This window comes from Garra rufa, chromosome 14, assembly GCF_049309525.1.
Source record: "Garra rufa chromosome 14, GarRuf1.0, whole genome shotgun sequence".
Taxonomy (NCBI): Eukaryota; Metazoa; Chordata; class Actinopteri; order Cypriniformes; family Cyprinidae; genus Garra; species Garra rufa.
The window spans coordinates 24,008,535-24,028,238 of record NC_133374.1 but is presented as its reverse complement, the minus strand read 5'-3'; the positions used below and the strand labels follow the sequence as shown (position 1 = coordinate 24,028,238).

The following is a 19,704-nucleotide window of genomic DNA, read 5'->3' as shown; positions in this document are numbered from 1 at the left end:
CTTTTACAGACATAAAATGAAATAAAAGAAACACGAATAGATTAAAATATTTAGCAGAAGCGGAATCATATTGTTTTAGTGCAACAATAATCTGTTTACAGTATTGCATGAGAAACTGTTTGGTAGTGAGGATTTCACACGACGGCATGTATTCTTAGCGTAGTCAATTTAATCACGTTTTTACCACATGACCTACATTAAAACATATCGTATCTGCATTTGTTAAACATTTACACTTACTTTCAGTTTCAAAAGCTCCTCCAGTGACTCTCTATGACTCATGAGGGCATCACAGTCCAGCCCCAATCACGCGGCGGTATAAAAAAACTCGCCTGCAGTCCGCACTCTCGGTTGTGTTTGCACTCCGCTGTGGTGCTCATAAAGACGTTTACAGTTATTGATGTCATTTAAGCAGAAAGTGGACGTGGACTCGGATATCAGCGGTTTATTCGTGTTTTGGTCTTGTTTGTTTTTTCCTTGGAGTTGTGGCAGATGAAAACACACTGAGGAATTCTGCATAATGTTTCTGCGTGAAAATGGAATTCTGTCTACGGACTATTCCCTCCAGAAATGTTTGATGAGGTAGGTTGGTGCTACTGTTTGACTACCGCAGTTTCTTAAGTATCTAATATTATAACTCCAATAGAATAGTTTTTTTTTTTTTTTGGAAATAAAACATTGTTGCATCTTTTCAAAGCCTGTTCTTGTTAATCATATTAATCTGTATTTGTTTCTTCCCTGTCTTGTTCCTTTAGATTAGAGGCAGAAAGTGTCTTCAACTATGTGCTCTATGTAATGTATGTACTGATAAAAGCCTAAGGAGGGGGAAATGTAGCCACTCACAGCCTCCCATCTCTTCCTAGGCCTGATGACAGATGGGTTGGTGAGGGAGAGCTGGATATTTGATATGAGGACAGATTTACTCCACTGTTCCATGCGTTTTACTTCATTGTTTCTGTATCTACTCATCATTTTGACAAGACAGAGACAGATCAAGTGTCAAGCAGTATGCAGCAAAGAGAGTGTGGAGATGGTGAAAAGGATCGCAGGGGAGCTGAGCAAAGTGGTACTACATGATTTAGTACTGTATTTTACTTCAGAAAAAGAAAAAATGTGTCTGGTCTGTTCTTAATCTGCTTCTGTTTAAGGTGTGGTTTCTCTTGTGACAGAAAAATGATATCATGCTGTACACACCAACTCTAGCTGATTATGAGGTATGTGAGTTTACACGCACTCTTATTGTGTTATCAGTAGGGCCTATACTATTTGAATTTGCTGCCAAAAATCAACTGCCTGAAGGGGCGTTTGAATCTTTGGCTTTTGATAATAATGGGCGTCATTACTCATTCTGATAACTGATCGATTTAGTCTAATTGCTTTAAAAGTGGAAGCAAGATAAGCGCTTTTGATAAGTTGCATTACGGCTAAATGATTACAAAATAATTTTGTAGGCAGCGATGCTGAAGTTGTGAGCTCACTGATTTTTGTGAAGAATTTATTTCTTCTGTTTATTCTTTTGTTAACTTTTAGTTTACGCCTGTCATTGGACCAGTGCTTTTGCACTCATTCTCTATGTTTCACTGTGTAATTTGTTTATTCTCTAAGTACAGGAAAGTCCACTTCAAAGTGAGAAAGCACAGATGTCACACAAAAAATATATGCAATTAATTTAATTTAATTTAATCAAACCATCAAGGCCAGATTTAAGTCGTTTTGCTTGGACATTATTTAAAAATTTGATTGCGTGCAAGATATTACTCAAAAGAGTAGCTTTTGGGGATTTTAGTACTAGAATAATAAAAACCTCTCTCCCTGCTGGTGAAAGGCATCTATTGACAAATGATTTTTCATAAACTGCCAAGAAAAAAAAGTGCCAAAAATATGAACCATGCAAAGAAATATGTACTATTTTTTCACATCTCTAGCCAGTGCTTTCTTGAGTTAATAAAGGCTCCCATATCGTTTGTTTATGTAAATGCAGCAATGTCGCTTTCATAGAACTTTTCCAGTTTTTGACAGTTGAGGTCAAAAGTTTACATACACCTTGCAGAATCTGCAAAATGTTGTTTTAAATGAGATAATACAAAATGCATGTTATTTTTTTATTTCTTACTGACCTGAATAAGTTATTTCACATTAAAGATGTTTACATATAGATCACAAGAGAAAATAAAGGTTTAATTTATAAAAATGACCCCATTCAAAAGTTTACATACACTTGATTCTTATTCTTAGTACTGTGCTGAATGGGCCACAGCTGTGCTATTTTTTTGTTCAGTGATAGTTGTTTCTTGTTTGTCCTGAACAATTAAACTTCTTCAAATTCTTTGGTTTTTCAGCATTTTTATGTATTTGAACCCTTTCCAACAATGACTGTATGATTTTGAGATCCATCTTTTCACACTGAGGACAACTGAGGGACTCATATGCAACTATTACAGAAGGTTTAATCGCTCACTGATGCTTTAGAAGGAAACACAATGCATTAAGAGCCAGGGGGTGAAAACATTTTGAATTTGAAGATCAGGGTAAATGTAACTTATTTTGTCTTCTGGGAAACGTAAGCTTCTACTATAGCTTCTGAAGGGCGGTACTTAATGAAAAAATATGATACTTAGCCAAAATAAGAAAAGTGTACACATCCTCATTCCGTTCAAAAGTTTACACCCCTGGCTCTTAATGCATTGTTTTTCTTTCTGGAGCATCAGTGGGCATTTGGACCTTCTGTAATTGCTGGATATGAGTTTTTCAGTGTGAAAAGATGGATCTCAAAATCATACAGTTTTGTTCTTTTGTAGTCAGAACAGGAAAAACACATGAAGTCTCATTTTCACAAGCACAGTCCCAAAGGTGTTTTGAAATCTGGAAAGATCAAATGTTGGCATTTAGAAGTCATTTATGATGCTGTTTATGTTTTACTTAAAAAAAAATATATATATTTTTGCATGACTGCTGCAACAGGCTATTGATTGTTGTCGTCTCCTTTTGCAGAAATGCTCCAAGTCCACGCTTATGTGCTTTGCATTAGAAGTAAATGTTTTGTTTGCTGAAATCAAGAGTGTGGCCAAATCTCAGTCTGTGCATCTACTAAGGATCCTCAGGATGCTGACTTCTAGGGTGAGTTCAGTATCGGCAAGACATTTAGGATGATTCAATAATGGTATTTAAAGTAATACTATTAATAGCTTGTAATGACTTCAAGGCTAGCAAGAAGGCATAGCAAAACTGTAAAGATCACAATATATTTTCAAGATATTTAAAATAATGTTCTTTATTATTTAACAGTTATTGAAAAAAGACTTAATAAAAAAAAACATGAGTGAAATCACATATTCAGACAGTTTTATTCAAAGCATATATGCATGCATTCATACACACACAGATGTTTCACCAGGTATAATGCTTTTAAAAATAATGCTAATTATTTTTACATATAAATGTAAAAATGTACATGTAAACAATATTAATAATGCTAAAAAAAAATAGACACTGGAAGCGTAAGAAAAACTATTGTTAGAACTGGCCTGCATCCAGACATAATTATATTCTGTCATGCATTACACACGTCACACGTCTGAAATAACAAACATTTTTCCACTGAAGAGTGCAAACAGAATAATGGGTTTCACGTGTCTGCTTTTAAAGCCTCTGACATTTACTGCTCATGTTTCCTGCTGGAAAAAACAAAACACATTATTACAAAATCTGTAATGGTTTTACTGGTTATAATGAAACTTTTTAATGGAAACTGTGGGCTTCTACTGGTAATTGGTTGCCTTCTATTGGTGGGTGGTAAAAACAATGAATCCTAATGGAGTACATCCCAAAACACACAACAGGAACCCATTTTTTTATGTTTTTTTTTTCAGCAGGGTTTTTATTACTCATGTTTTTGTGTTTACTAATGGGCGAGGTGAAATTATTTGGATTTGACCTAGTTCACTTTACCTCTGTGGACCTAATAGATGGAGTTATGCTTAGCGATAGGATTATGGTTAGGGTGTGGTTGGGTTGTCAGGCAATCTCTTGGTTCCTGAGAGAAAAAAGAACAAAGGGCACAAGAAAATAAGTTCGACCCAGAGGATGTGTTTACTTACAAATGACCAAGTGGAAGGAAGTAAACCAAAGGGTGCTTGACTGAAGTCCTTGGGTCTGCATCTTTCCAATAATGCATCTTCGTTTTTTGCCTTTATTAGGATAGCAAAGTGTAAACATACATAGAAGATGCTTACATAATGCATATACATTTTGACCCTGTTCAAAACTTGATTTTTAATACTGTGTTGTTGCATGAATGTCCACAAGTGTGTGTGTGTGTGTGTGTGTGTGTGTGTGTGTGTGTGTGTGTGTGTGTGTGTGTGTGTGTGTGTGTGTGTGTGTGTGTGTGTGTGTGTGTGTGTGTGTGTGTGTTTTTTTTAGCGATAATTGTTCATGAGTCCCTTGTTTGTCCTGAACAGTTAGACTGCCTGATGTTCTTCTGAAAATTCTTCAGGTCCCACAAATTCTTTGTTTTTTTAGCATTTTTCAACAACTGTATGATTTTGAGATTCATCTTTTCACACTGAGGACAAATGAGGGACTCATATGCAGCTATTACAGAAGGTTCAAACACTCACTGATCCTTCAGAAGGAAAAACAATGCATTGAGACCCAGGGGTGTTAACTTTTGAACGGAATTGATGTGTAAATTTTTCTTATTTTGCCTAAATAAATATTTTTTCCATTTAGTAATGCCCTTCAGAAGCTACAGAAGATACTTACTTCTTCCCCAGAAGACAAAATAAATCAAATTTACCCTGATATTCAAATTCAAAAACTCTTAATGCATTGCTTTTCCTTGTGGAGGATCAGAGAACGTTTGAACCTTCTCTAATAGTTGCCTATGAGTCACTCAGTTGTCCTCAGTGTGAAAAGATTGATCTCAAAATAATACAGTCATTGTTGGAAAGGGTTTAAATACACAGAAATGCTGAAAAACTAAAGAACTTGTGGGACCTGAAGGAATTTTCTAAAAGAACAGTGGGCAGTTCAGCTGTTCAGGACAAACAAGAGACTCATGAACAACTATCACTAAAAAAAAAAAAAAACACAGCTGTGGAACATGCTTTACCTCCATAACACTTTCTGTTGTGCACTAACCTTTTATAATACCACATTAAGTTACAGGACAAAATGAAGCCATGTCCAGTCTGTGAGCACTATCGAGAAGAAAGAGCAGAGACTTTTTTGGAAACCTTGCAAAATGTTTCACAATGGATAAATGCTGAAAGCTGTGTTCCAAGGACGTTTGACAGAAATGTAAAGAACTTTATGGAAAAAACATTGAAAACATGATCTGAAGGAGCAGCTTTATGGATTCCTAAAGTCGTTCTGGAGACGTTCCTGAGAGACAAAACAGACACCATATACTAAGCTACACACCTACAGAATGTATCCATCTGTATATGAACATGCAAATATATATTTTGTTAAATAAATGACTTTTTATGGAATATTCATTACAATAGTGTGTTTTGACCACAAGCTAAACCCATGACCACTTTTTGTTGATCATTTACTCCCCTATAAATAGCTGTGTAGGTAATAATACAATTGGTTGGTTTGAGAATTACCTGATTCAACTGAACAAACTAATTACTGTCACCTTGACTATACTAGTGTAATAAATCCTGTCTGAATTTTTAACTAGACAAAGGAACCAAAGGCATGAGCCTGAGCCATAAAATGTGATAAAACAAGTTCACTGTCCAAATGTTGACCTTATGTTATTAAGTTATTAAATTCCCATTCTGTACATTATTGGCCATTTATTAACCTTTACAATATTGGCAAATAAAGTTCTTACGTTATACTCTCTTGCTGCTCTGTAAGAAAGGAAAGGAAAGGAAAAAGGGCTGATAAGGGAGAATTACTGTATCTGATGCACTTTATGAAAGGTCATCCAAAACAAGTTGCTATAACTGTGCTCTGTTTACGTTGAGAAAGATGTTCTGTGATTTTGGTAGGGGTTTACCTTAATGATTATCAGTGTCTTCATATGTCTTGACATGTTTTATTTAAGACACCAGCATCTCATACCTAAGGTATGTTTTATATGACACTAAATGCCTTACATGCATTGTGTGATGATCTGAACTATGATAAAGCATAAATAATTCCATTAAGCAAAGAAAAATAGATACACTATGACTCATGTCCCCCAGTAAAACTTTAGAAAGTTGCTGTAATGCATGTATTTGAGCACCCAGTGATTGCTGGCAGATGCAGTTCATGCACCATTATTCTCCTTCATGACCTCATTTAGGTATTTAAATGGCATGTTGACATACAATGCTCTGCGAAAGTATTCATACCCCTTCATTTCCTTATGTTGTTTTTTGTTGCTGCTGTATGTTAAACTCCTTTAAATTACGTTTTTTCACATCAGTCTACACTCCACACACCATAATGACAAAACAAAAACAAAATTGTCACAACTTAGTAAATTTATTAAAAATAAAACACTGAACTAGGTACATTGCATAAGTATTCATACCCTCAACTCAATACTTAGCTGAAGCACCTTTACAGCCAAACTCCTTTCGGGTCTGATGCGACAAGCTTTGCACATCTGCATTTGGCAATCATCTGCCATTCTTTGCCTCACCTCTTCACCTCTCAAGCTCTGTCAGCTTGGATGGGGGCAGACGCACATTTTCAGGTTACTCCAGAAATGTTTGATTGGGTTCAAGCCCCGGCTGTGGCTGGACCACTCAAGGACATTCACAGAGTTGTCTATTAGCCACTCTTGCTGTGTGCTTAGGGTCATTGTTCTGTTGGAAGGTGAACCTTCTGCCCAGTCTGAGGTTTTGAATGCTCTGGTCTGGGTTTTCAGTAAGGCTCTCTCTATATTGTGGTGCATTGCGCTTTCCTTTTACTTTGACTAGTCCCTCAGTCCCTGCTGCTGAAAAACAGCCCAACAGCATTAGGCTACTACCACCACACGTGTTGGGATAGTACTCTGTAGGTGATGAGCAGTGCCTGCTTTCCTCCAAACATGATTTATGGAATTAAAGTTCAAATATGTCCATTGATAGTTCTTTAGGTTCTTTGTTGCAAATTCCAAGTGTGTTTTCACTGAGGAGAGGATTGAGCTTGGCCACACCGCTATAAAGCCCAGATTGGTGAAGTGTTGCAGTCATGTTTGGCCTTCTGTTGGTTTCTCCTATCTCCACTCATGACAATGGAGCTCAGCTAGATTGACAATCAGGTTCTTGGTCACCACTCTTTATTTGCCACAGGTTAACTTCACAAGTGTAGTAACATCCCTGCTGAAAAAAACAGCTAATACCAGCCTAGGCTGGTTGGCTGGTTTTAGCTGATCAACCAGCCTGGTTTTAGCTGGTCATAGCTGGTCAGCAGGCTGGTTTTAGAGGGGTTTTGGCCAGGCTGGTCAGGCTGGGAGACCACCAGCTAAAACCAGGCTGGAGACCAGCTAAAACCAGCTACTTCCAACTTAAACCAGCCAACCAGCCTAGGCTGGTTTTAGTTTTTTTTTTTTTTTTTTTTTTTTTTTTAGCAGGGATCTACAAACAATAGGAATGTTCCTGAGCTCAATTTCAACTGTCCCAGATAAGGGCATGAATACTTATGCAATGGATTCATTTAAGTTTTTTATTTGTAATAAATTTGAAAATTTGCAAAAACCTGTTTTATGCTTTGTCATTATGGTGTAGTATAACAACAAAGCAAAACTTGAAAAAATAAGTGGCATGAATACTTTTGGAAGGTACTGTAGACTTTGGCGCACTTTCCAAAAAATTGTTTTTGTATCTACCTAACCCTAAGTACTGAAACATTTTTTTGCATGTATAATGGTGTACAATAAACAGACACCTTCAGATGTCAATAGTCAACATCAGGAGGTCTAAATACATTTTTATGATCTGTTTTATTTTTGATTCATTTTCCTTCCTTTTTTAAACAATCATTTGGTCTACTTCTTAAGTTTTATGTGATTTCAAGTTTGTAAGTTTGCAATAAACATTAAACTACCATCATAATTACAGTCAAATAAATTACAAGGTAGTAAATGTTTTATATTTCCAGTTGTTTGGCAGAGAAAGTGCATTACAGATAGCACTGATATGCACGTGAGAGTGCAAAGTTTATTTTGTAGCCATTTCTGTTTAATATAAAACAGATTAACAAGAGGAAAACCCTTGGGATAAAACATACTAATAGATAGTCATTAACTTTTAAATACAGCAAGTTCCTTCACTTCACCTTTGCGTGAAACAACACGGTTGTCCTCCAAAGCAGTAGATGGCGCTCTGCAGCTCTTGCTCTGCTTGTTGCTTACGGAAGTTTAAGGAAAGAAAACAACAGTGGCCTTCGCTGCCTGGTTGAAGCAAAACCAGACAGCTGTTTAAAGGTAAGAAGACTTTTATCCGGTCCTTAATGTTAATGAAAGACATATTCGGTGTTATAGTGTATTTGTGATAACTTAAGATGTGACCGTGATAATTAAACAACGTGTTTTATTTGTAAAATACGATTTATGTTAGCTAGCTCATGTGCTAATGCCTTATCGGCTGGATTTAGCCGCATTAGCCAGAGCACATCACCCTAAACACTTTAAACCAAAGGCAGCAGAAACGAACTAGATTGTCTGCTGAGGTCTATTTGTAACGTTAGTTTAAACACGTCAGTCGTTTTATGCATACGCAAGTATAGAAATATAGTGTGTTGTTTAATCAAATCGCAATGTAACGTTATGCACGGCATCATTCGCCGTGTGTCATTTGTTCTGTCTTGTTAAATGGCTGGTTTCAGTCTAATAACATGTATACTCTTATATTTATGAACTTGTCTTGCGTTTATTATTCTTTGCTGTTTTACACCTGTTTGATGTGGTTTTTACAGCAGTGTTGCCGTCTGGAGAACACGGATAGAAGAAAAGAGATGTCCGACAGCGAGGACAGTGATTTCTCTGATAATCAGAGCGAGAGGAGCAGCGAGGCTGAGGAGGTGGAGGAGAATGAGGTGAGACAACCAGCCCCTCCCTGAGTGCGTCAATAAATAGCTGTGTATGATAGCCAAAACCATGCTAAACCAAAATTGGTTTTAAAGTCAGAGTTGGAAACGTCTTGAAAAAATGCCTGTATCCACATATGTTATATGTATGCAATTCTATGATATCCAAGGTACACATTTCTAGTAACTGCAGTTAATCTCATATTGTACTTAAAGAAAAGTTAAGGAATATTTCTTCTCTCCAAAAAATTGTCACATTGAAACGCATTAAAAATAATTTAATACGATTGGTTGTCTTATCTTATATTTTGCTTACATCTTCCTTGTAAATATAATCGTTTTGAATGAAATAGAAACAAAAATCTGAAAATCTGATTTTTTTTTTTTTTTTTTTTTTTTTTTTTTTTTGATTTTGAATCAGAAACGAAAAATGATAATTGTCTTGTTTTTCATATTTTAAAATTTCGTTTTGGATCAAAAATACAAAATTGAAAAGGGTCCACACAACAGAAGCTGTTTTTAATATTTAATTGCTGGGTTGTGCATCACCCTATGGATGAAATAATTAAAAAAATGATTCACCCACTGAATAAAAAAAAAAATAATAAAATATTGCAACTTTTTTTCTCAGAATTGCGAGATATAAAGTCAGAATTGCGAGATATAAAGCTATAAAAGTCAGAATTCTGACCTTTTTTTCTCGCAATTGCGATATAAAGTCGCAATTGTTTGTTTCTGTTCATTTGTGACACTTTCTGACAAAGCACAATAGGAAAGGAGATCTTGTCTTGTTAAAACGACATATTACGTCATAAAAACTATATGATTTCCCGTTATAGAAAATATATGATGTGAGCGAGCTAGACGATTGACCGCGCTGCCTTCGCCACAGTCCTGACATAAAGGAGGATCTGCACGCTGCTGAAGTTATAGAAATACACTGTTTGAAGTATTTAATGTAATGGTTTCAGTTGTAGCAGCATGTTTATTAGGATTAATCTGTCTACAACCACTGCACTCAGACCCAGAGGATATGACTAACAACAAATCCAAATACTAACCAAAAGAAATAAAGAAAAATGACAAAGGATCGATACTTAGTCTGATTATATATAAATGATATACTATTTATTATATGTAGTTCATTTTTCGTCTTTACTGTCTGTACCATCATGCAGAATAAATGTTCGTCTGATGTACCGCTCTGCAAATTAGTCACAATAACGTTTCTTCATAATAGTTGGCTATATTTCTTGCAAATATACATCTCATATAAAGCGCAACACTGCACTTCTCGGGTGGGCGGATTACAGAGGAAATAAATATACATGTCTTCTTTATTTTATGTACTTCCACAATAAAAACACAACGTTATAAAATGCTTTTGTAAAAATACAGGATGCGCCGTCGCAACGTCTATAGACAGCTTGAAAGGTCTACTTCAATAAAACAATAGAAAACAAATCGTGTTAATTTAATTCGTATGAATCCAACAAGAGGTAGTGTACAGTCTTTCTCGTGTGAGTTCATTATCTGTAACCTGTACCATTGTGCTTACACCCAGAGCCAGCGCAGCCTATTTCCACAGTGTAAAGCCTGGAATTTAACCCAGAAGAACAACCCGATGCCGCCGCTTGATTCAGCTAAAGATATAATGTAATAATATATAATAAATAGTATATCATTTATATATAATCAGACTAAGTATCGATCCTTTGTCATTTTTCTTTATTTCTTTTGGATAGTATTTGGATTTGTTGTTAGTCATATCCTCTGGGTCTGAGTGCAGTGGTTGTAGACAGATTAATCCTAATAAACATGCTGCTACAACTGAAACCATTACATTAAATACTTCAAACAGTGTATTTCTATAACTTCAGCAGCGTGCAGATCCTCCTTTATGTCAGGACTGCGGCGAAGGCAGCGCGGACAATCGCCTAGCTCGCTCACATCATGTTATCATATATTTTCTATAACGGGAAATCATATCGTTTTTATGACATAATATGTCGTTTTAACAAGACAAGATCTCCTTTCCTATTGTGCTTTGCCAGAAAGTGTCACAAATGAACCGAAACAAAAGTCAGAATTGCGATATAAAGTCGCAATTGCGAGAAAAAAAAGTCAGAATTCTGACTTTTGTAGCTTTATATCTCGCAATTCTGAGAAAAAAGTTGCAATATTTTATTATTTTTTTTTTTTATTCAGTGGCAGAAACGGGCTTCCATAGGGTGACGCACAACCCAGCAATTAAATATTAAAAACAGATTCTGTTGTGTGGACCCTTTTCAATTTTGTATTTTTGATCCAAAACTAAATTTTAAAATATGAAAAACAAGACAATTTTCATTTTTCGTTTCTGATTCAAAATCAAATAACAAAAAAAAAACAATCAGATTTTCATTTTTTGATTTTCATTTATCAATTGAAAATGGAGAGGACGAATGGTCCGTGTACTTTTTCGTTCATTCATTATTCAATTTCGGAATGAAAGATGAAATTTAAAAAAGGGTGCAGCTTGGTTTTTTGTTTAAAAGAAAAAAAGCAGAAATGGCTGTATTTTGTTTTCCAAATGTATTGTTGTCATCAAATAATAGTAATAGAAAATTGGACGCATTTCCGATCGTTTTTTAATTTGTAATATTTATTTGTACATTTATTGTATTTCATTTGACTGATCCTATCTTTACCCGGAAGTAAATTACACCGAGCGGGTATCAATTATTATTGTCTAGTATCACTAAAAATACTACTAAGATCCATATTACTATCACACGAGCCAATGGCAATTAAATGCACGGATGCATAGTCAGATGATGAATGAAATACAACTGTTCACGAACAGAAGATTGTATTTGACTCATGCTGCATACGCAATGACAATTATGCCTACTGTAAATATAGATTTACAACTACGATTAGAGTTGTTTGCATAAAATGCACCGTGAACACGTTTGCCTAGCTGTGATAGTCTACAATTTATCTCCATTATACTATTTTCTCAATTCTGCGCATATATTTTCATTTACCTTACTTCAATTGCTCGATCAATATTATCATCACATATTTTACATTTGTAACTGTAGGTACCACAATCAATTTAATATAGCTAAGTTTGTGTATTTTTACAGATAGTAAAATACTGTGTGTGCTGCTTATAAACACCAGAGAGATAATGATTCATGAAAAAGATGGTCTTTACTCATCTCACTTGCACAAAATAAATGCAGTAATAGAAAGTACAGAAACGCACAAAATACACTGAAATACACTGAGAATTATACGCATTTAAAAATTTGGTGGGGTTGAAGTCATCCCCCCGGATCTTCTGCATCCACTCAGCCTGTACGCATGCAGCGTCAACGGGGAATGCGACGAAACGGTACAAAAATGCACACAACGATGAAGTGCTGAGTCTCCTCTCTTGAATCCTAAAAACAGTCAATGTGAAAAAATATCTCTGTGGTAATGGAACTCGGTCGCTGTTGTCTCTCGCTCTCGCTCTCGCTGTCAGATCACCGGAAGTTTTCACCTGAAGTACTGGCCCATACTGATGCGCGGGTTGGATTTTTTTTTTTCAACCCGCGGGTCCCGCAATTATTAAATTCTATTTGAACGCATTCGTTTACTTGGACTGAAAGGTTTACAGGTTCACTGGTTTAAGGAAGTTCTGATCATAAAAATCGGCTCCTTTTTATTTGTAAGGTATTGTTTTCGTTATTATGTACTGTTTAAAATGACTTCGGTGCGGGAGACGCAGCGGGCGCACACGCATCAGGTGCAATAACCAAATACATTTCAAAGCAAGCCGGTGCCACAGTCCTGACTGCATCATTGCTGTCTTTATTGTGTGTTTTTAGCGAATATTTACATTAATTCACATATGACTGGATGTGGCTGACTGTCATGATTTTGGCTAATGCAGGAAAATGCACATCAGAGGAGATTTAAATACGCATAGCACCAGGCCTGCAGAGCTGAATGTGTGCTCGCGCAACACAGTCTCACTCCCAAGTCGTCACATATTGACGTTTGGCCAGGACCCTTTGGCGTCGCATTTTGACGCACAGGGTACCCCTTCAGCGTCATTTTTGGACGTGCAGGGTCCTCCACTACTTTAAATAAGAAACCCTTGGCGTCAATAAGCTGACGCGAAAGGCACTGTGAATTTTATCGTCATGATTAAATGATCTATTGGGTAATAATATTGCCATTATTGCATATGTATTGGGGTGTGATTTTTCAATGCAAACAGTCACAACAGACACATTTACGAGCACGTAACCCAACCCCTGCCCCTAAACCTAACCACTTGTCAATAAAACACAGTTTCATGGAGGTCATGTCCTCTTCTCGGAGGCTGACCCGTTTTGGCCCTTTAAACAACATGTAATGAATCTGATCCATGATTTTGTCGTCACAGAGATATTTTTTCACATTGACTGTTTTTAGGATTCAAGAGAGGAGACTCAGCACTTCATCGTTGTGTGCATTTTTGTACCGTTTCGTCTCATTCCCCGTTGAAGCTGCATGCGTACGGACTGAGTGGATGCAGAAGATCCGGGGGGATGATTTCAACAATTTTTAAATGCGTATAATTCCCAGTGTATTTCAGTGTATTTTGTGCGTTTCTGTACTTTCTATTACTGCATTTATTTTGTGCAAGTGAGATGAGTAAAGAAAGACCATCTTTTTCATGAATCATTATCTCTCTGGTGTTTATAAGCAGCACACACAGTATTTTACTATCTGTAAAAATACACAAACTTAGCTATATTAAATTGTTTGTGGTACCTACAGTTACAAATGTAAAATATGTGATGATAATATTGATCGAGCAATTGAAGTAAGGTAAATGAAAATATATGCGCAGAATTGAGAAAATAGTATAATGGAGATAAATTGTAGCCTATCACAGCTAGGCAAACGTGTGAATGTTCACGGTGCATTTTATGCAAACAACTCTAATCGTAGTTGTAAATCTATATTTACAGTAGGCATAATTGTCATTGCGTATGCAGCATGAGTCAAATACAATCTTCTGTTCGTGAACAGTTGTATTTCATTCATCATCTGACTATGCATCCATGCATTTAATTGCCATTGGCTCGTGTGATAGTAATATGGATCTTAGTAGTATTTTTAGTGATACTAGACAATAATAATTGATACCCGCTCGACGGTGTAATTTACTTCCGGGTAAAGATAGGATCAGTCAAATGAAATACAATAAATGTACAAATAAATATTACAAATTAAAAAACGATCGGAAATGCGTCCAATTTTCTATTATTATTATTTGATGACAACAATACATTTGGAAAACAAAATACAGCCATTTCTGCTTTTTTTCTTTTAAACAAAAAACCAAGCTGCACCCTTTTTTAAATTTCATCTTTCATTCCGAAATTGAATAATGAATGAACGAAAAAGTACACGGACCACGAATGATACACGGATTATTTTCAGAGGTAAATCAATAATTACAATTTTTAATATATTTTAAGTGTGATTTATGAGATTTGAATGTTTTGAATCTAATTTCTTTGTAAAAGGCAAAAAGTTGATCTAACTGATTTTTAGACTTAAAGGAGTAGTTCACTTTCAGAACCAAAATTTACAGACATGTACTCACCCCCTTGTCATCCTAGATGTTCATGTCTTTTTTTCTTCAGTCGTAAAGAAATTGTTTTTTGAGGAAAACATTTCAGGATTTCTCTTCGTGTAATGGACTTATATAGTGTCCCAGAGTTTGAACTTCCAAAATGCAGTTTAAATGCTTCAAAGGGCTCTAACTGAGGAAGAAGGGTCTTATCTAGCGAAACAATCTGTTATTTTCTAAAAACATTTATATACTTTTTAATCTCTAAACAGAGTACACACTCAGAGAGCAAGACGAGACGAGCATTTGAGGTTAAAAAGTATATAAATTGTATTATTAAATTTTTTTTTTAGAAAATAACCGATCGTTTCGCTAGATAAGACCCTTCTTTCCTCGGCTGTGATCGTTTAGAGCCCTTTGAAGCTACATTTTGGAAGTTCAAACTCAGGGCACCATAGAAGTCCATTATATCGAGAGAAATCCTGAATTTTTTTCCTCAAAAAACATAATTTCCTTATGACTGAAGAAACAAAGACATAAACATCTTGGATGACAAGGGGGTGAGTACATTGTCTGTAAATTTTTGTTCTGAAAGTGAACTACTTTAAGCATTTATTAGTTTGAATATACATTGAACCGAACACTATCATAACATCTTAGCTGATAATTCAGTATGCTTTATCTTTGACAAAACATCCCATGTTTCAGTCCTGACAGCACATTTTCGGTACAGGATTTTAACCCACGTACTAAAACATACAAAAAATTTGCATAACTGTAATACGATTTTGTTTATTTCCCCCAGGTAAAGGATTATGTGTTCTCTTTTGTCACTACTGAAACAACGATGACATGTTTTGGTCAATTTTATGGGATAACACCCAAAGACTAAAACTTAACTAAATGTTTCGGTTGTGACTGTTACAGTAGTGACAATTTTAGAGACTTTTGAACCTTTCTCAAAGATGCCAATCAGCACATGGTTGTGCTACAGTTCTGAACAGTTGTACACATATGAAAACTAAATGTTATGGAATAACATTTTAATTATAGAAAAATGATGTTCAGTATTAACATTCTTTAAAGTAACACACATTTGTCATAATTTTGAACACATTTACCTTGAAATGATAGAGCCTTTCTACTCGGCATGTAGCTATGAGTGAAAGTGACACAAATGTTTTCCTGATCATAAATGTAGGGGTGTAGTTAAATTCAGTCTCAGCTAATGGACTAAAACAAACACTGTTTCTATAGTGACATGAAAATGCAGGACACATTTTTTTACATAAAGTTTCATAATTCGCAAAGAAAATATAAATATAAAATTTAGCTTCACTTAAAAAAAAGGATTTTTCAAAAACAACAATTGTTTTAATAAGTTGAAATTTTTTGGGACTGGAACCTCACAATTGCAAGTACCCACTAAATGTGATATATGTTTACTGATATTTTAAATATTCTGGTTTTAATATATGATAAAAGGCTTTTTGTAAACATCTAAGGTTTGAATACTTTTGAATGCTTTTTTAATGTGTTTTTGTTTTTTGTTTTTTGTAGGACAGCAGTAGTTTGGCATGGCATAAAGTGTATATTTTTAAGATTGTTTTGTCCAATAACTGCCCTGAGGCTTAGAGTCTTTAATGAAAAAATTGACCAATCAAAGTCCATTTTTTTTTTCTGTTTATCTGAAATATTTAATAGTTTTAACTAGTTAATAAAAAAACTCAAACTCAACATAATTTTTTTTAAGGATGAGGAGGAACAGAGAAGTCTTGCTGGCAGTGACAAGGCTGCGGAGGAGGAGGGAGAAGATTTGGAGGATGAGGAGGAGTATGACGAAGAGGAAGAAGAGGATGATGACCGGCCCAGGAAAAAGCCTCGGCATGGTGGCTTCATCTTGGACGAAGCCGGTTAGAAAATCCCTTACCAACATAAATTTCTTACAGTGTTATTTGCATACCGGAAAATTTAATTTGAAAAGTAATATTTGTTTTTTATTCTGTGCTTGACTAGATGTTGATGATGAGTATGAAGATGAAGATCCATGGGAGGATGGTGCTGAAGACATCTTAGAAAAAGGTAAGAAGTTATAATTATTTAAAATGAATTGTGCATGTTTTAAGTTACATCTTAAAAGAAATCTGTATAACTTCTATTAAATGTTCATAGTAATGCTTATGCAATGATGTCTGCTGTATATGCATGATATAAACTCTGGTAGGTGGAGTTAAGAGCTCTTTTGATATTATGTACACGTATGTTCATATGCTTTATCATATCCATAATTTGATGAAATGGAGGCATTTTAAGCGAAATACCAACAACAGACTGTATATTAAATATGTTGTGTGAAATAATGCAAGTTATTTGAATGTATTTCTTGCGCTCATTGATTCTTTATTTCTTATGCATGCCTCCTTCAGTTAACGGTAAACCAATTCCAGATTTCTCTGCTATTTGTTTTCTTTCTGTCTAATTTAACTGAGATATTCTCAGATCATTGTTTCACATTCGATAAAATCCATACCCATGATCTGCACCCCTCTAACATTTGTTTGTGATGTTCAAAGTTGTTTGGCTAATGTTTCATTTGCTTAAATTTCCAAACAAGGAGCATGGATGGCAAATACATTTTTAACAGTACACTTGTTCCATAAGGTCAATAAGGCTATGATTTTCAAATGCACCATTTGTTAAACAAGGGACTGTATAGAGGGGACTGACTGAGTTCTGAAAGAGAACCAAATATGGTCATTTGCCTGAAAATGCTCCTTTGAACAAAAAAACAAAACCCAATTCCTTATTTTCGATAGTGTTCAAGTGTGCTTGTTGTATTGCATCAGCTAACAGTGACATGACATCATTCTCACGTAGTTTTCATCTTTCAAATATACCACATGTGTAAGCCTGCCTTTCATTGGTAATTTCCCTTTTTATTTCTGTTTACCTGGTCCTGTCTATGCCCTTGCCTGAAATTGCTGTGTGCACATGACTTTGTATTATGGCTCATGTTCCTCCCTTCCTCTCTCATCTCTGGATCTGAGCAGAAGAAGCCGAAGGTATGTGGTTAAATCTTCTGGTGTGCATAAATATTCATTTATTTTCAACACATGTGACCCTGGACCACAAAACCATTTTTAATAAGTAGCATCCTAAAGGTAGGTTTGTCGCAATAGCCAAAAATACATTGTATGGGTCAAAATGATACATTTTTCTTTTATGCCAAAAATCATTTGGATATTAAGTAGATATCATGTTCCATCAAGATATTTTTAAAAATGTCCTACCATAAATATATAAAAACGTAATTTTTAATTGGTAATATGCATTGCTAAGAACTGCATTTGGACAACTTTAAAGACGATTTTCTCAATATTTTGATTTATTGCACCCTCAGATTCCAGATTTTCAAATAGTTGTATCTCAGCCAAATATTTATTCAGCTTTCAGATGATGTTTCAATCTTTCAAAAGACTTATGACTGGTTTTGTGGTCCAGGGTCACACATGTCAACCATGTGTTCAGTAGCTGTGTTTACATGCACTGTTTTTAGTCAATCTGAATGCGTTCAATCTGGTTTCAGATGCTGAATGCATGCTACCAATTCAGCTTTGCATTACCAGGAATAAATTAGATTTTAAAAGAAAAATATAAGTTGTGTTGTTTCATAATGTTGTTTTACTGAATTTTTTATTAAATGAATGCATCTTTGGTGAGCTTAACTTTTTTCAAAAATTAAACGAAAACATACTGACCTTAAATATTTGAACGATAGTAAACAATCATTTTAAGTTTTGTTATTTTTACTTGCACAGTGTATGTAAAAATTTGTAATAAATAATTGTTTACAAAGAATCAGAAGATCTGCTTCAACTCTTTTCATTTAACTTAATTTGGATTGAAATTAATCAGATCGTTCAGCTTGAGCACTTAGTAATTAATCATATTATTAAAGGATTATTACGATGCATGTAAACATAGCTACTGACAATTTTTTGTTTTCTTTTCTAGCCACAACTAATTTTTTGGTCATAACTCTTTATTCTATTTTCATCTTTAAGTGTCCAACATTGACCATGTTGTTTTGGATGAGGATCACTCCGGTTCAAGGAGGTTGCAGAATCTCTGGAGGTGCGAGAGGAACAATCCACACACTTTCTTTCACATGGCTAAATCTGAAGTATGGAAGTCAATTTAAATACCTGTTTGTTCTCTTTAGGGATTCACGTGAGGAAGCTCTGGGCGAGTATTACATGAGAAAATATGCCAAGTCCTCAGGGGGCGAGCAGTAAGTCAACAGAGTTCACCCGTACACAGACTGTCTGGTACTTTTACGAAACGTGCATGTGTTGAAATAAAAGGAATACTGTTTTTTCTGCATTAACCTCTTTGCTTGTAGCTAAATGTTTTTGTTCTGTTGCACACTTTAGTTTCTATGGCGGCTCTGAGGATCTTTCTGATGACATCACTCAGCAACAGTTGCTTCCTGGGGTCAAGTATGAAAAAAAAAATCAGTTTATTGACTTAACATGCTGAATTGAGTATTTTTGAAAAGACCACTAAGAAATTTGTCTCTTACAGGGATCCTAATTTGTGGACCGTTAAGTGTAAGGTTAGTACTAGACATGATCTAACATGTGGCTTTTGGGTGCTGTGATGAGGCTGATATATGTGCAGGGCCTAATTCTTCTGTTTCTTTGCAGATTGGAGAGGAGAGAGCAACTGCCATCTCTTTGATGCGAAAATTCATTGCTTATCAGTGCACCGACACGGTAGGTTTTCCACAATCTGTCTGTCTTAAAGGGGTCATGAACTGAGAAATAATTATTTTGATCTTTTGTCATACAAGGTCATTGTGCTATAAAAACATCCTGGTTAAGAACTCAAATTTGCAAAAACAACAGATTGTAGAATGTGCCACTCATTGACGTAATAGTGCAGCTAAACATCACCTTCGCAGAAGATCAGCGCCTGCTTCTGCATCTCTGCCTGTTTATCCCTGCCCACCGATTTGTGTGTAGTAGGTAAATAACAAGAGAGGCGAACGCAGGTCTACGCAGAAATCAAACGATAAAGATGGCTCC

The 19,704-nt window shown here is 35.4% G+C and overlaps 2 protein-coding genes across 3 annotated transcripts in view; both read left to right on the top strand.

Annotated features, from left to right (window-relative positions):
- Positions 1–363: 363 nt before the first annotated feature.
- On the top strand, positions 364–5,492 carry il15l (interleukin 15, like). 2 transcript variants are annotated; one of them, XM_073817939.1, is made up of 5 exons: positions 364–582; positions 756–1,066; positions 1,170–1,214; positions 2,992–3,117; positions 5,167–5,492. In XM_073817939.1, the coding sequence occupies exons 2-5, from the start codon at positions 869–871 to the stop codon at positions 5,332–5,334; spliced, it is 537 nt and encodes a 178-aa protein (XP_073674040.1). In that variant the 5' UTR covers positions 364–582; positions 756–868; the 3' UTR covers positions 5,335–5,492. The 2 variants fall into 2 exon arrangements, with proteins under 2 accessions (XP_073674040.1, XP_073674039.1); XM_073817938.1 differs by having other exon boundaries at positions 5,161–5,492.
- A 2,840-nt stretch (positions 5,493–8,332) lies between these two features.
- supt5h (SPT5 homolog, DSIF elongation factor subunit) overlaps positions 8,333–19,704 on the top strand; it is a 32,541-nt gene continuing 21,169 nt past the window's right edge. The window contains 10 exon segments of the mRNA XM_073817751.1: positions 8,333–8,413; positions 8,905–9,024; positions 16,371–16,530; positions 16,634–16,699; positions 17,668–17,679; positions 18,682–18,751; positions 18,840–18,908; positions 19,051–19,116; positions 19,202–19,232; positions 19,324–19,392. Coding sequence (XP_073673852.1) covers positions 8,944–9,024; positions 16,371–16,530; positions 16,634–16,699; positions 17,668–17,679; positions 18,682–18,751; positions 18,840–18,908; positions 19,051–19,116; positions 19,202–19,232; positions 19,324–19,392 — 624 coding nt within the window. The 5' untranslated portion in view covers positions 8,333–8,413; positions 8,905–8,943.